The sequence below is a fragment of the Lichenostomus cassidix genome, chromosome 7 (genome assembly GCF_008360975.1).
Source record: "Lichenostomus cassidix isolate B80296 chromosome 7, HeHo_3.0, whole genome shotgun sequence".
Lineage (NCBI taxonomy): Eukaryota > Metazoa > Chordata > Aves > Passeriformes > Meliphagidae > Lichenostomus > Lichenostomus cassidix.
Window position 1 is genome coordinate 34,347,039 of NC_139488.1, and position 18,307 is coordinate 34,365,345.

The 18,307-nt window shown below is 39.9% G+C and overlaps 1 protein-coding gene across 10 annotated transcripts in view; it reads right to left on the reverse strand.

Moving 5' to 3' along the window:
* QTMAN (queuosine-tRNA mannosyltransferase) overlaps nucleotides 1-18,307 on the reverse strand; it is a 197,184-nt gene that overhangs the window by 103,535 nt on the left and 75,342 nt on the right. For 9 of the 10 annotated variants that reach the window (XR_014853547.1, XM_085067150.1, XM_085067148.1 and 6 more), the window contains 2 exons: nucleotides 10,290-10,457; nucleotides 6,806-6,979 (listed from right to left, as the gene is read on the reverse strand). Coding sequence is in view for 9 of the 10 variants with exons in the window: in XM_085067150.1 (XP_084923276.1) it covers nucleotides 6,806-6,979; nucleotides 10,290-10,457 (342 nt within the window). In the remaining variant the exon portion in view is untranslated. The remainder of the gene's footprint in view (nucleotides 1-6,805; nucleotides 6,980-10,289; nucleotides 10,458-18,307) is intronic. The other variant, XM_085067154.1, reaches the window with a different exon arrangement.

An 18,307-nucleotide genomic window follows, 5' to 3' on the forward strand; every position in this document is an offset into this window, starting at 1 on the left:
GAAAGGAGAAGAAAAGAAACAGAGAATTGAGTTTGGAAGGTGAAGAAAGCCCCAACAAGGGCTTGTGTTTACTATGCTTTTAAAAAGGTAACATAAAATCAAATTAAATCAATCAAAACTTCTATTAGGGTGAACATTAAAGTAAAAATATATTATTGTTTTAATTCAGAGTACCTACAGTTGAATGACTGTATTCCATATGGAATCCCAGAAGACTGAGGAGCACCATCCATACCAGTTGCTGATGAAGGTGTCATTTTCCTCCCCTCTCCCATGACATCCCTCAGCTCCAAATGCCCACATTTATTACAGCAAGGTAGGCTATTCTCTTCCCAAGTTGCAGAGGAATTATTATGCATGGAAGTGCATAATAATCCAGTCCAGTCGTGACTCTACCACTGACTTCCCACATGAATATGCACGAATCAATTAAACCTCTGAATGCATCAATTTCCTTCTCGAGTAGTAATGATAATAATAATAATAGCTGCCCATTGTATAGGGCACTGCATGAAATATTTTTAATGCCTGCTAATGAAATGTGCTATTAATTATTAGGATGTGGTTTGTTTTTGAAAGCCAAGCAGCAGCACGTCTCAACTTTGTATTCAAAGTGACACAACTCGAGTATTTCTGAAAAACTGCCTATGGGAAAGTATTATGGAAAATCCTCCTTAAAAAGCAAATGGTATTTAAAGCAGTATGAGAACTTGTAGCTCTTACCAGCTCTGCTGCAGAGAAATTAGCAGCTAAGGGGTTAATCAGATTAGATGGGAGTGGTTATAGGCTCAGTGCCACAGGTTTTGCCCTTTGTGGCTTCTCACATCCCAGACTTGGAAAATATGAGCTGTGATACTGAGAAAGGTAAGAAGCCAGCACAGCCCCATAGTGATAAATGAGTTTGCATCATCTGTCATTAGAACTTCCTGCCAACAGGGTCATTCCCTATTAAATTACCACTTGTCAATGTTTAAAATACTGATTGATAAATGACTGTGCCAAAACTGATAACACGACAGCTTTTATTTTCTAATATTCTTGGTTACCACATTCTGCTACTTCAAGATACAGATATAGTAGGGTTTTTTCCAAGTACTTCAGTGAAAGACAATTTAATCTAATACAAAACTAACAGGTACTGTATAACGATTGGTCCTGATATACATTACATACTATTCTTCTTGCCAAAATAAACCTACTGGTGATTTAGCGATATGGGTAGATCCAAGTTTCACATTTCATCAAATGCTAGTAATCTGTTTTATCAATATAAACTGCATTTTAATGAAAAAATTCTTTTCTTCAGTACACTTCACTTTTAATTCCCCAGAGTATGATAATTCGTTCACGCTGTAGAACAAGAATGTTTTACAAGACCTTAACTCTCCAGAGAAATTTCTCTGTAAATACAAAAAGCAAGTTTTATGGGAATGTGTTGTATGCAACATGAGCAGTACCCAACATAATAAAAAAGTGGGTTGCACAGAGAATTCTGCTTAAGTATCCTTGTGAGCTATTGTGAGCCTAAATGGTTATTATGATAGTGTTTAGTGGAATACCTATACGACAGATAAAAGAGAGTCAGTAAAACTATTTTTGTCCCTGAATAGATAAAAAGAAATTACTTTTTAGCAAGTTTTGCAGAATGAATACATCCCAGCAGGCTCTTCAGCCAGGCCCTTCTCTAGGAGGGTGTTCTCAGTCTGATACTGCTGGAGACGTCTGAGGATAAATATTTTGGGGATAAAACTGGCATATTCTAATGCTGGGATAACAGCTCTCCCATGATCCAGAGGGAGAATGGAAACTCCTGCATCACCCAAGACAGCACACAATGAGTGTGTGGAGGAAGCATCATGTGAGAAAACACCACTGCAAATGGTGTCCTTCACTGAAACACCTAAGCTCTTGCTGAGGTGCAGCTACCTGAGCCAGCACCTGTCCCATAGGGGCAGGAGGAACCACCCTGATGCCAACAGCTCCACAATGGAAAGACTCCACTTCATGTCCCTTCTGAGCCCACACTACACTTTCCTCCCAGTAGGTGTTGTGTCCCAGATCCTGAGAGCATCCCTCGTGCTCGCTGCAGAACTCTCGTTGTGCCAACACCAATCCTCAAGCCCCGCTTGCGGCAGGTGAGGAGCAAAGACATTCTGGGGAGCAATTTCCATCACCCAGCTCTTCAGCAGCAAGCCCCAAGGTAGGAGCAGGCTATTGGCATTTTCTAATTATGCTAATGACCCATAAAGCATGGTGGCAGTGAGGCTGTGCCACTGCAGAGGGCACAGTGCACCACGCAGATGCCCGAGCCACCACCAAAGGCAGGAGGTACCCCCAGCTCCAGAGTCACTGTCATTAGCACTCCACCTAAGCTAATACATGCTATTTCACTGGAAGGCTAATTAGCCAAAAACTGCTCTTCTAAGCTATTTACTGCTTCCCAGATGCAAGACAGTTCACTACAGCTCACGTGGGTACCACTGTGGAGTATCTTTCCCTGCAATGTAGACACGTCCCTGGTGCCCATCCATAGCTTTGGGCTCCTGTAAATTCAATTCTCTCCTTGCTTATAAATTTCTGCATTTTTCCAGTTAGTTTCAGCCTTGAAAAGCTGGTCCAAGTGATGCAATTTTTAAATTTTTTTTATTTCCCCAAACCAGGCTCCCCCACACGTGTTTCAGCACAAGAGATACTGTCACCATCTTTTAAAAACTTCTGCTTTACTCAGGAACTCCCTTGACTGGCCCTAAAATACTCTCTAAATTGGCAAATTCTGCCTCTCTCACACTATAACTGAAAAAATATAAGCCCAAATGGTTGAAAATGTCCTGTTAACTGCACTAAGTTATAAAAGCAAATGAAGAAACAAGTCTAAAATCTTTAATTCTACTTCAAAATGTGTAATGCTGATAGTACAAGATACTCACTAACAAATTCCACTTAAAAAAAAGCTGGTTTTATTTTCTGCTGTAATTCTCATACTCTCATGTTTCTTTTATATTATTCCACCTTAGTCCAATGTGAATTTTGAGCTCTTAGGGACATTACTTCATTCTTGCTTATAAAAACATCTTCCTTTCCTACCACACTGTGATAACAATAAAGACATAGTACAATCAGAGGAATACTAATAATAACCAAAATCTAAATTAAAATTTTCACTGGAATGAATTCCAAGGAGTACCTAATCTGACCCTGCTTTGCAAACTTCCACTGACAGTGTGGGCCCAGATGGGATGAGAGAATTCATATAAAATCATAGAATCATGGAATGGTTTGGGTTGGAAAAGACCTGAGAGATCATCTAGTTCTGCCACAGGCAGAAGCACTTTCCACTAGACCAGGATAATGGTCCAGTGGATATCTATATATCAACAAAGACCTTGCAGAAGTTTTCCAGAGGGATCTGCTGGCATGTGAAGAAGTGAGTACCAAAGACAACATCAGTCAAAAGAGAATTTTCATCCTGAACCATCAATTTACAGTGCAAAAGTGGAAACAGATCATATCAAAGTGGACTCTATTGGTTGTACAGTGTAAAAAAAAAGATTTTATTTGTTACAATAGGAAATACACTAATATTAAGTCAATGACCACATAAATGTGAATGATGATATATTTAATTCACTGTGCTGAAGCCCCAGTCTGACACACAGCACATATGGCAGAAGATCAGCCACTGCTCTCCATCTCCATCCCTTGCAATAGCAATGCACTGTGAAGGGACAGCCTTAACTCAGAGAGGCTTTTGTCTCCAAGCTTAGAAATACTCTGATATTTATGCCTACATCATATACTTCATCAGAATGTACAAAGAGCAGAATTCAAGTCAGAAATTATATGGGGTCAGTATATACAGAGCAGCCTTGACACCACAGGATGCAACACGGAAGCCACTCATTGTCAGAATCAGAAAACAGGAGGATTAGGTCAGTAAATATCATATTCTGTCAAATCCTCAAATCCTTTCATCTCTTATCATCAGATAAGGACCACAGTCTGGTGGTTTGCTCTGAGAACACCAACACAGGTCCTCAATGACACATATTTATTTTTTAAAAGATTCTTTATAAAAAAGCATCAATAACTTCCTCTCAGAAGTAGAAAAGCAGTGGTTAGAGACCCATTTGAAATATTTAAATACACATTACACATTATAGTGGCACCTCTAAGAGTATCCACAAGTGTTTCCTAGGATATCCTTCATCATTATACCTCCCCTCTTAAGGGATCATTTACTCTGCTGCTTGTGCTGTTTGTGTCCATCACCTACAGTAATTACATTAAAAGGTAGATATTTTACAGGATTAACTCCTGTGACATGATCCTTCATTACACTGGTTTTCATCAAGGGTCAGATATATTTTATTTTGCCCTACAACTGCAATATTAATCTAAAATCATCTTAAAAAGCTCCCCATCACACGCATGAGGATGATTTCTCTGATCACCTCTCTCTCCCCAATCCAAATGTAGATTATGTTTCAGACACAAACACACCCTGAGATATTCACACGCAAAATAAAGGAGGTCAAAATAAAAAAATGAAAAACCCACCCTGGTTATTTTGCCTTCAGAATTTTTAAATATTTTCCCAACATCTCAGCAAAATTATGCATTTTAAAAAGACTGCAGGCACTGAAATGATTGTCAGTCATGCAAATAATCACTTACTTACACTGTATGAGTTTGGTTTGGATAAAGCAAATTACCATTTGAAAATAACTTGAAAAACACTCTGGGCTAAGAGCTTGCTTTATAAATTTTAGCTCGGCCACAATTTTTCTTAACCTTTTTCTCCTCAATCTCCATTCAGTCACTCTACTAATACAATCTAAATTAAAAAACCAGCTTTGAATTGCCACAGGTGCATTCAACTTTATGGAAAACATGTAAAGAAATAGCAAATATTGGCTGCAGCTGAAGGTCAAAACCCAAAGAACTTCAGAGTTAGGAAGAAGCAGCCCTTTTTTTTTCCTTTTTTTTCCCTGTCTTGATATTGGACTTTGTCTAAACACCCCAGATCTCAAACCTAGACTTAGCTGCTGAATAAAACATATAGTAGATATAATAAAGACGATATTAATCTTTGTTTCTAATCACTGTGCTGTGAAAGTTTTACAGTCACACAGCTGTTTATGAACATCTTAATTTTGCCCATCACTGTTGAAAAGAGGTTTTTGATATGATTACCAGTGCAGTGACCACAATAAAAATGGGAAAGGTGCTCTGCTTTGTGAGATGGGATTTACTATGAGAGCAGAACCCTAAAAGAATGAGATGTGAGCTCTTCCTGTACCAGTTTGGGTAGCAGGCTAATGATTTTACCCACCTAATCACCTCCTGCTTTGGACAAACGAGCGCTGTGTGTACGATGACTTCAGCCTAATTTGTCAGATCTTGTCTGACCCCATCTGCCAGGCCTGCCAAGTCCAAAAGAGCTGATTTAATATACGAGACAGGGTTATCATAACTTCATCTCCAAAACCAGGCCTGGGCCACATGACTTCCTAAGGTATGCCAAAACCACGAGAGCCTTTGGAATTGGCTCCACGTCAAATATGCTGAGCACCCACAGCATTCCCTGTGCTCAAAAGATCAGAACTCTAAGAAAGAATAGTAGATCCTCAGAGATATACAGGTACTGAGCTATGCTGCCATCCAGGCAGCCAAGTCCCTAAGGAACACTGCAGGATTTTAACCCACTTGTCAAAAATAGAAATGTAAAGATTTAAGCGTTGATTGCTAAATGATTTGCATCAGTATTTTAGAATATGATGTTTTGCAACACACTGAAACTTAAACCTTGCAGTTTGAGTACATCAGTGAGTGCATGACCTCAGCTCCTGCACTAAAAATTTCTCTACCTCAAACTACCACACATGTATATTTAGCCTTTGAAATAACTCTAAGTACAGGCTGGTCAGGGACAAAGATCTCAAGTGTGGCCAGAACTTATTATCAGATCAAAAGCCAGGCTCTTGCAAAGTCATTGCAGTGCTTCCCATCCTTATTTCAGCAAAAAAATGTACCCAGCATGGTGTTGGTTTGAAGAGTATAATCAAATTGCAGAATCACACTCTATTTAGTGCTGGTCCCACTGAAGCAAAGTTCCTGTTCGGTGGGAGGAGAGTCCCTTATAACAGGAAAAACAATTGTGCCAGGTTTAATCAAAAGTGAAAAGGATCCTGTGAATGTTCCCTTTGAGCCACATAACCCACTGCTAATTTCAAGACGGGCTCTGAAACGAGGGCAATAAAAAACGTCCTTCAGAGTAACCGAGGAGGAGCGAAGAGCAACTCCTGCTGCAGCAAATGCCAACATCTGCAAGTCTCCTCCTGCCACGGGGATGCTTCTGCCTACCTGGAAAGCCATAAAAGAGGTAGGGGAGGGAGGAGAAAATAAAATCCCACTGCAATGCACCGGGGGAAATGCAGCTCCTTGGCTACAGGCCTATCCCTTCCACTGCTCTCCAGCATTTCTGTCTCCTCCTTGACCTCCCCTGCACAAATCTGTGCAGAGCAGAGGAGCAGGCAGCTCCTGGAAGGCTGAAACAAGTGGGAAATCACTAAAACAAGTGGGAAATCACTCATCCTGAACGATGCAAGTTTGCACGGCAGGCACTGAGGACAGGCTCGGCTGCCTCTATAGCCTCTGATTATTGAAATACATTTATCAATTAGGGGATTTTGCATATTATCAAACTCATTCATTAACGATGCTTTAGCTGATTAGTTAGAACGTCACCATAAATACAGAGTTTTGACAGGCTGGAGGCAATTTATGACGTGGAAAATGTACTGACCTGCTCACATCAGGAAACCTGACTGGAAAATAAAGAACTTGGCACTTGGGTCTGATTATTTTTTCCAAATCCTTAGGTCTGTGGTCAGGAATCAACTTCATAAATTTTCCGATGGATTTAAGGAACGATTCCATATTAAAAGCAGAGTTGAACACCACAACATCAGCCACCAAACTGTAAAAAGTGGTGAAGATTAATGAACATATTGCTGCCACAAAAGGAACAGACTTATTCTACAGGCACTGGAAATAGGATACATATTCTCATAAACAAGCAAAAGGTGCAAGTAGATGCTAATTAAAATCAGCCTTTTCACGTGAATTAGGAGTAGCATATGTACCTTAATCAGAAATGTCTTAACTTCTCTCTATTCACACCCTGAAAATATCTTTAACCTTTTTTAACTAATAATAAATTACTATTATCAATCCAAAGAAGCACACCCTGTTCTAGATGTGGAGTGCTATTCATAAAATGGTAAGCACAGTATTACTGTCATCTTCTCTTAGAAGCATTATAAACAGATAAGGCCCACTGTAATCTGACTTTTGTAGAATTAATTTTGGAAGGAAATGAAAATTCCTTAGAAATATTTCTTTTTATTGAAGGACAACTTACCTTTGGTTAACCCACCTTAACTGACCATGTGTGTCAGGCAGCAGGACACTAAAGAAATGGAATGTTATTTTAACCTATGCAGACAATCCTGATAAGAGTGTATTCATCACATATAAAAATAAAATACATAGCATACATTATCCCTCCCCAAAGAAATGTTTGAAAAAAATGGGCATACACATTTAATGTTTAATTTCTGCTGCTGTGTTTTAAAATCAATCTGATCAGTAATTTTAAGACGTATCATTGAAAATGTAGGTATTATTTCTCCACTTTGAGTCAGTCTGGAGAAAATAAGCAGCTATAAAAAACCTGAAGTATCTGGAAGTTTATCCTGGCAGTTCTGCCAACAACCTGAGCTACACCAATACACACAACACTAACTGAGGTAAGAAATGCTTTATGGCCAGTTGGTTTTCTCAATATGTTATATATTGTAATACAGACCTACAGGTCAGAAGATACATTGAGGACATGTGTTCATAAGTCACAGGGCTGGTGAAAAGTATATTTGAGGTGAGAGGCTGTCATTCATCCTCTCTGCATCTTTCTGCTGTCTGGTCAAGAAAGAGAACTGACACTGCTCACCAAAGCAGCAGGAGTCAGCAGGAAAAGCAAAAAAAACCCCAACATTAGAGAGAAATAATCCTTTTCAAGCAGGCTGCAGGAGCAGAAATGATTTCTGGCATCCCACCCTCTTCCCCACCTATGGCTTTTAACCCATTGGTGGCCTCAGTTTTGTACAGAAGTCATCTTTTCTGCAGTGATTTACAGATGACATGAGGCAGGATCCTGACACGTCTCTTTGCTGCTCTCTGACACATGGCAAAGGCACAAACAACATCATCTCAGCTTCCCTTGTGCAGGAAATCTTATCTGCCCTAGCTCCTTCCTGCAGGCTCTGCAAATCAGGGGCAAATTAGAAAGAAGAACTCTTTGGGAATACCAGATACAAAAACCAAAATTCTGTTTTTCAATGATTCAAAGCACCAACCTGAAGGGTCACAGCGCTCTAATTTTAATTGTCTCCAAAACCTCTGTGTAAAATTGGAAAGGTACATTTTCCCCATTTCTAATACATTTGGAAGATGGGAAGATGGCTCTGCTTTGCAGTTGACCACTAGAGTGTGAAGAATAATACAGAGGATGTAACTTCTATTTTCTGTCAAATTGGGGTTCCAGCAGAACTGAAACGGGAGATGAATACTATGTAACTACATGAAGAAGATACTGGAGGCTGAAGGGGACAGAATGGAGTATCCATTGCCCCTGCATCCCTGGAAATGTCCCAGGCCAGCTTGGATGGGTTTGGAGCAAACTGGAATAGTGGAAGATGTCCCTGCCCATGGCAGGGGTGGAATGAGATGTGCTTTAAGGTCTCTTCCAACCCAAACCATTCTGTGATTCTCTGATCTGTAAAAAGCATCTTTTTTTTAATCTAAGAAGATATTTAAAATGCATATTTTGAGGATAAATGTTTGTCAGTTTACAACAGATGTATGAAAAATAACTGCCATAATAAAGCAAAATATATATATACAAAATAATATTCCCTTGCCAGTGCCAGAAAACACTTATTTTTGTTAGAACATCTGAAAATGGCTGCTGCTGTTTTCAAAAGATCTTTCACTTCATTTTCCCATCTTTACAGCTCAGTAAGTGAAACATGTTGCAAACACTGTGGCAGAGGCAGCTGCAGAATGGCCAGAGCATGCACAGATCATTAATTGAGAAATTTCAGCATCAACTGCCTTAGAGTATAAAGATGCAAAAGCTTAAGTTGCACCTTAAAATGCTCAAGTCCTGTTCTTAATAATTCTTCTACCGAGCGAGGTGAGAAAGATCATGGAAATGAATTTATTTCAGTTTAAAACAAGTGAGTTTTGCTGTTTCACTTAGGTCTGCACAGTGCCTAACCACAAAGCTTTTCAGTGGTGCTGTTATTAACTTCTTTCATTAACTCAGATTCGAGGAATACATTTGTTTTTAGCAACAATAAAGGACCGCAGCCTTTAAAACGTCTGGGTATTTTAGCACTGCACAATTTCTGAATACTAGATGAAAGAAATATAAGGATTTATCTGGTATGTTTACTGCCCTCTCTTCACAGGAAAAGTGCTGCAGTACATTTTAATTTCTGTTTATTTCCCTAAAACCCTCTCCATAATTTCAGCTGGATGCAGTAAAAGCTATGGCCAAGCACGAGCTGAGTAGCTGCAGCTTTGTGAAGCATCCGTGAAACAAAGCATCACTTTCAGCCAAGGCACAGGTCAAAAAAATCCCACCAACAATGGGTACAGCATGGCAGCACTGGTGGATTTTATACAATAAACTGAGGTGATTTTTTAGAGCAGGGCGGTTCAGCCACACTGATTTTATTGAGCTCTCCTCAGGACTCTGCTGGTACCTCAGTTTGCTACAGAGTCATTGTTTATAGAATGGTTTGGGTTGGAAGAGACCTTAAAGATCATCCCATTCCACCCCCTGCCCTGGGCAGGGACACCTTCCACTATCCGAGGCTGCTCCCAGCCCTGTCCAGCCTGGCCTTGGACACTTCCAAGAACGAGGCAGCCACAGCTTCTCTGGGCACCCTGTGCCAGGGGCTCATCATCCTCACAAAGAAGAATTACTTCCCAATATCTAATCTAAACCTACTCTCTCTCAGTTTGAAGTCAACGCCCCTTTTCCTGTCGCTACATGGTCTTGTAAAACATTAATACAAAACAATTAACAGAAAAAACAATCAATATAATTTTTTTTTTTAATTTACGCTAAAAAAAGTATACGGAGAAGGACTCCTCAGGGTGACGATGCTGTAGACAGAAGGACACCTTAAGTAACAAGGAGCAGTGCAAGCAACACCTACCATGAAAGAACCTGGTTGTATCCATACTGAAAATCCCTTTCCTGGCATTTCTGGACAGGATATGCCAATTGGTTCTCATGGAAGTAGAGGACCTTTTTCAATTTGCCAAGGTCAGGGCGGAGGGCAGCAAGTTCAGCCAGGTTAAGCACCGAGCTTGCAAAGAGGATCCTGGAAAACAAGGAGAGCAGTGTTTACTGTTGGTGAGTGTGCTGGCAGGGGTCACCCCTTCCCCTGCTCCCCACTCCCCCCCCCAAGAAAAACATAACCCCTATAGGGACACATCAATAGCTAAGCCTTAATACCATGTAGCAGCATTCGAAGTTTTGATCTCTTAAAAAGCAGCTGCTAAGAACCCAACTAGAAAAGCACTGAATCTCATTGGTCTTCCCAGCTCGGTTACAGAGAGATGCAAAATAAAAAAAAAAAAGCTGGATGGATTTTATTGAAAAAGGCAAGAAAAGCTGTATCTGAAGGACAAATGGAACAAAGATAAGGCTGACTGGGGAATACTTTGCTTGCCAGTTTCATTACACTTTACTTCTTTATGCAACTGACTACTGAAATTCAATATATGAGCAGGAATGGCACATGTTCATGTTATGACATAAACCCTTTTGATTTATGCAGTGCACTTATCTAGTATGGTCTGCTTTTCTTTTCTTTTCTTTTTTTTCCCCACCCTTTTTCTGTTTTATTTTCCCATTTTTATTAGGTATGGTCTATAATGAAATGTTGTTTCTACCCTTGCACCCCAGTCCTGCCGCTGCACTCCTGCTATTCCACAGTGCACAACACTGCACACATCCTTCAATTAGATAAAGCAGGCACAAACAACACTAACAAGCTGCTGTCTTAGCCTTGTGTAACTTCCCAGGCTATCAGAAAATGAATGTATTTAAATGTGTAATATAAAATCCTGACCCTACTGTAACCAGTGGCAGATTTCCCTGCATTTCACCAGGAGCATGTGAGCATCTCCTGGCCCCTGGCTTGCCCTGCTTCCAAGCAAAGTGAATCCTGAACCTGCAGAGAGCTGCAGAGCCTCAGACATTTGTGTTCCGTACTTCTTATCAGAAGGGAATAAAAAAAAAAATTGAGATCAGTATCTATTACACATAGAACATTAAAGTCAATAAACTACTTTTCAAAACAGATTGTTTCTGATTTTTTTTTTCTATCCACCATTTTGGTGGTTCAGATTCAGAACTGATTTATGCAATATTTTATTATTTTAAAATATTTCCTATTTTTTCTAAGTAGGTTTTTTTTTTAATTTGTATTCCCATTCTTCTTATTTTTACATGAACTTGTGCTCAAGATTAGTGCCAAACTGACATCACTTGCATGATAAACTTCTGATTCTGGCTGTCAACCTCAAAACTCATGAACTTCCCCAAACATCCATCTAGATCATATATATCATATCTCTGCTAACTTACACCCTTCCCAGATAACCTGTATCTGCAGAACAAACACTTCCTAGGGCACAGATCCTGTATCCATCTTCATCAACCTGAGTCAATGCTGATCTGAAAGGCTTACGAATGTAAGAGATGACTGTTATTGCCTTGTTCATCAAATGTTTGATCGTTTTAAAGGGCCTGTCACACAGAATGCCAATTAAGATATGAGCTCAGGTTTATTACGAGCCATACTAGGAGGAAAAAAATAGTTTGAGGTAAGTCATTACTGATTTGTCACTGTGAGTAATGACCTCTGGACCTCATAATGACCTGGGTGCCAGGCTCAAAGCAGAGCAGGGAAAGCTTCCTGAGGGCAAAGAGAAATCCCTGCCCAGGGACGGTGGTGAGCTCAGCACTGGAGTGACAAAGAAAAATGGAAACTGGGGAAAACATACCCCAAAACCTGCAACAGTGAGATGAAATGGTTGCTTGGAAAAATTTTGGCTATTGACAGGACAAGGGGGAATGGTTTCATACTAAAACATAAAGGGTTGAGATTAGATAAAGGAAGGTATTTTTCCCTGTGAGGATGGAGAGGCCCTGGCACAGGGTGCCCAGAGAAGCTGTGGCTGCTCCTGGATCCCTGGAAGTGTCCAAGGCCAGGTTGGACAGGGCTTGGAGCACCCTGGGATAGTGGAAGGTGTCCCTGCCCATGGCAGGGGATTGGAACAAGATGAGCTTTAAGGTCTTTTCCACCCCAAAGCATTCTAGAACTCCATTTCTGGATTGCATTATAGTTTATCTTTTCCCTTACTGATTTTTCAGAAAGTTCTTTTCTGTCATGAATTATGGAAGAAGACTGAACTGATACAGGATTGTATTGATGAACTTGGCTGGGTTTGAAGGAAGAGAGGGGGAAAAAGAGACAGCACATTCGGATTGACACCACAGGAAGCAGCACAGAGCAAGGGTGGGAAGTGGAGACAGTGGAGATGGCAAGGTTAACACACTGACTGGAGAGAAAAGGGCAACAGAGAGCACAATGAGAAGAGATCCAAGAACTTAGCTTGGACAAAACCATGTAGCTCTGAAGCATCTAAACTTGCTCAGATCAACAATGGGATAATTAGGAGAATACAAAAAAAAAGATGGTTATAGCCACAGGCAAAGAAAACAATGTCTGCAGTATTGGCTAAGGCAAACTGGAGGAATTCAATAGCATCATCAGAGCATGCTGGAGCCTGGCTTGTAGCACGGCAAGAAAGGCTGAAAACTTGGAAAGCTCGCAAAAGGTAAACCTAAATTTTCTCCACTGTAAATAGAGAGTGATAAGACTCCACTAACAAGCAGATCGCTTATCACTGCCCTGCTCAGCACAATGAACTGGTGTCAAGAGAAAACTGCAGTGATGACTAGCAAATTCAGATTTAGAGCCTGAAATGACGTTGCCTATACTTCTTACAGCAAGGAAAAAAACCCACAAAAATAAAACCGTTTATTAGGAATCACCCTCCTCGAATCACTTGTGTTACTTCACAGCACTTCCAGAATTTATGCTGACTCTGAGAGGCTCTCATGCCTACTACTCCTTTACTGGCATAGAAGCTGCTAACTACCAGCACTAACCAATTTCCCTGGCTTTACAAGCTTAAATAACACCTGACAGCACGAGTCCCTGTGAACATGCCCACAGAGCAGTGCGTTCATGGCTAATGGACTCACGCAGGGCACTGGAGGATATGCTGGAGTGTATTTCCATTTAACACCTATTACAAGGGGAAGAAGGGAAAGTTTATTATAATGGAACGTGCGACATAAATATATGTCAGTTGTCATTCCGTGTGACATCAACTTTCATTTTACCTCGGGTTATTATTTAAGTAATAAATCCTAACAAGGTGAGCTTTATCATCCCACAGAGTGTATCCGGGAGGTAGAGACACAAGGTGATGGCAAGAACGCTCAAAACATGATAATTCCTGACAGCTGCTGCTTGAGCACAAGTTAAATTGAACAGTTTATCTCAGCATAAAGATGTTATAAGGTTTTATGTTTAATTTAAAAAAATTAACATAAAACCCAGAGAAAGCAGAGTTAGGCAATCTTTCACAAACATGACATACTACAATCACTGTATAAGCTGGATTAGTACTTATTACCATGCTACTAGAGAATTAAGCTGTTTTTAGACCACCAAAGAGCTTTAAATTGCAACTTTTGTCTCTGTAAGAGAAACCTATATTTAAAACGTCTGCTAAATTCAAATTAACAGCTACATCATTAACTTACCATCTCACAAAACCCCCTACAATTCAACCGCTATTATGGTGTCCTTATCGAGACCTATCAACAGTGCAGCATTTAATACATACAGTGCTCTCCAATAAATACAGTGTGTGAATCCTCACTAAACCTGTGCTGAAGGTCACATTCCTAAAGCTCTGCCCCAGCTCTCCTCTCTGAAACACGCCCAAGCATTTTGCTGTGTGACAAGTGACCTTCTTGGGCAGAGCAGGACCATCCCACGTGCAGTGGCCCCACTGCCTTGGAGACTGGCCAAATTTCAGGGCCACCATCCTCACAAGCTGCAGTCTACAGCCATGCTTGTGCTTCATCTGAATCAGTTCACAGTCATTCTGAGGAGCTACTTGGGTGAAATTAGTTGAGCATGTGCTTAACTAATATAAATATTCCTGGGAAGGAAGCTGAGTGTGCTAGGAGGTCCAGACACATGACATGTCCACAGAATTCTCTGCCCTTTGCTACTGTCTTCCCCATTATTTCACTCCAAAGGATTGAAAATCAGTAAAATATAAAAGCCCTTTTTTTTTTAATTACCAGCAAACAAAATGACTAATACAGGTTTCCACTTATATCAAGCAAATTATAATAGTGAAGGTGCTAAAATATTTTTATTTGGCTTTATAAATCTTCTCCGTGTCACACAGCCACGATTTACTCTTTTATGGCATTGCCCTAAATCTTTCAATTAAATTCCCATGCAACTTAACTAAAAACACATTTTGCCTTCCCCTTGGGAGACCACACAGGGCATATTTATGTATCTCTGGATATGCAGGCTGAACTCTCCAATCCACCAGGCTTACAGAACAAAGCGAGTTTAAAACAGCACCTGATTTGTAGTCAGTCTGGCAGAAGCTCTGCCAGCACGAAGGACAGATAAATGTGGCCACTGTTTGTGTGGCAGGACAGGTAACCCAACTATCCCTGAAAAGGGGGATTGCTACAGGATACAATCCTGCAGCAGCAGCAAGGACTTCCCTGTTCTGCAGATGAAATCCAAAGCCATAATTCTGTGGTGCAAAACAACTACATTCACAGGAAAATGAGTTTATGATTCAAGATCTGGCAGTCCAGAAAAGAGCTATGAGGACTCATCCTCCTCCAGGAGCAGTATTGCATTAAAACAGACTAAAATTTGGATATGGCTAAAAAGATAAGCCTTTTAGGGTAAAGGGGTATTAAAAAAATACTATTCAGTAGACAGCACTGATTGAATCAGTGGGGCCCTGGCACAGAGTGCCCAGAGAAGCTATGGCTGCTCCTGGATCCCTGGAAGTGTGCAAGGCCAGGTTGGACAGGGCTTGGACCAATGTGGTGGAATGGGATGAGCTTTAAGGTCCCTTCCAACCCAAACCATGCTGTTGTTCCATCTCTGGAGTGCACTGTGGTTCACCCAAACCATTCTGCTCTATGTTGTCCCCGTAGAGACCAAGGCAAAGCCAAGAGCTCTGACCACAGACACATCCACCTGGAGAAAGAAGAGCTCCAGGGATGATGGAGACTCCAAGCTCCTCCAGATCAAACCTTGTGCCTTTGGTTCCTCCACCATACAGTTTTACTCGATTTCAACCCACCAACTGGACAAGTCTATGGATTTGGCTTTAAGATATCTTCCAAATGTAAACTGAGTACAAAATAGCATTAATGCCTGCAGTGTTTAACAGACCAGTTATTTTTGTTTGTTATTACAAACATTTTTATATGATCAACTTGCAGAAGTTGCGTTTTTATCACTAGCCCAAGAATACACAAATTACAACCACATATAAAATGCTTTCCCTTTTCCCATTACACAATAGACAACACTGAATTTCTGAACAATAAATACTAATAAGTGATAATATGTGACACTAGACAGTATAATAAATAATAAATTAACAATAATTTTTTTACATGGAATGTACAAATGTCAAAAAATGCTTATAGATATTTTAACTCATAAATTAAGGTTTTTGTAGATAAAGATAATTTGCCATGTTTACAGAAATAATTAAGTCATACTGTTTTAATGGTCTTTATTTTTCAGAACAAATCACAAGGGTTGTCATGCCTTTCATCTTAATTAGGCCATGTGTTTGTCTTATTTATTTCTATGTACTTTCATAAACGTTTACAAATATTAATTGTAAAGAAAAATATTTTTTCCTCTTGCTGTAATTGCTATATGTACATACAGCACACAGTGATAAATATTCATGGCTGCTACCAGTTCAATATTTAGGATTTGGGAGTTGCCTTGTATGCTAAAATACAGCGTGAAGGAATAGCTTGGTTTCAACTCATACTGCCAATCCTTTCTTTTTATATATTTTTAAAATACCCCATTTAAAAAATTCAACAAGTTACGTAAATGCATTTTTTAACTTGCAAATTATTTGGGTTCACTCTCAATTCCTCCTCACCCCTCTGAATCTTTATTTCAACCAACTGATCAGAGTATTTATGTACTGGAATCAAATCTCAAAATTTCAGGCCAGATTCTCAGCCAACACAACTGATTAAGAACCAGTCTCAAACATTTACCACTATTTTAAATCGCCCTTAACTCAAAAAGATATCAAAAACTATGCGAAAATAGTGAATCAAAACTACTTTTCTATTTAACATCAAGAAGGAAGCTTGAAAGAGACTCTCACAGAGCAGACTTGAGGGGGGAATATTCTGTTTGGACTGCTTTGCTTTTTAGGCAACAACACTGAAGCTTCTTGAATTTTATTAAGCGTGAGCGGTACTATTTTTTTCCCTGATTTGTAATTAAATTTGGCTTCAATTAATTACTGACAGATGCACATTTTCACTTTAGTGGCCAGATTGTTCACCATGGGCTACATCGGCCTCTCTGTTCCCACGAAGGGAGAGGTCAGGACCAAGCAGTCAGAGCTGTGGTGATGGGGGGAAGGAGAAACCATGAATTCACATCGTCCTCCTCGCTCAAATTTCATCAGCAACAAATAATGAAGCAAAGGAATTTCATTAGAGCAGAGAATAAGCAAATCAGAATAAACCCACACGTGAAAAGTAGCTATTGCTGGGTGGTTTATAAATTATGGACAGACTAACTCTGCTCAAATAGGTGTTGTGATGGAGCAAAGAGAAAGTGGGAAGCAAGATAAATAGAGGATATAGTGACTGAAGGCAACAAATTCACCACAGGTAAATACACAGGATGCAGTGATGTATAATGAAAAGACATTTTTGAAGAAAAATGCTTGCAAAACTGATGTTATACTCAATTAGGTAACATTTAAACAGCATTATTTATTGGTTTAAAGGCTGCAAATTAATTTTATTTGGTATCTTATCTGTCCAGCTCTGGAGAGAAGCCAAACATGTCAAATGCCTGGCATGAACAACACAATATGGCCAAGGGGTTGTGGCAGCACAGAGAAGTCCTAGGGCTACATGGAACTACTCTTCAACAGCAAATCTGAACAAGCTGAGTATTGTTACTTCACATCTCCTGGTGTCAGCTTGGAGCCAGGATGGCACACAGCAAACAGTCAACATCATGGATGTATGGACCTCACTGCAGGTAAGGCTGATTTATCCCACAGAAAGGCAATCAAACCCAGTGCAGCACAGACCCACCCAAATATTGAGTTTCCCTTAAAAAGATTTATATCAAAAGGTGCTCGAATGAAATAAAACAATGTCTGATTTTCCATCATTTTTTTAGTAAGTTTTGCCTAATGTAAAACTCAAATCTTCCCCCAGTTTTCAGGTTTACACGTTTTGTGCTTTAAAACCACAGAAAACCTGCTCACTTTGCTCAATTGCAGAGAAAATCATGGAATCACAGCATGGTTTGGGTTGGAAGGGACCTTAAATATCACCAAGCTCCAACCCCCTGCCATGGGGAAGCTTTGCTGACTGCTTAGGGTTACATTTCAAGTGCCCTGAAAATGCTGTTCTCCAAAGTATTTCAGACTGGTTTTTATGTTGCTTTATGCACCTTGAGATCTAAACACTTTTTTTTTTTTTTTAAGGAATTTGAAGACTGTCACTAAAAGGAACTTAGCTTTCTTAGCAAATGGCTTTCACATTTTCCTAATACCCCACATCTTTGATTTCATCTCCCACAATCCATGAACAGCAAATCCTTTTAAAATTATTTTTATGGAATCTCTTAGCTAATTTTCCTAAAAAACTCCCACTCCAGAGCATCCACCCAAGGCATAATGACTGCCTAAGAATGGGGACCCTCAGGAAAAGCAGGATTCTTCCCAGAAAACTAATACAGTCCTTGAAAAAACTCAGACTGTCATAAAACCTGAGCAGCTGGCAACTCTGTCACCATGAAGTATCCATATG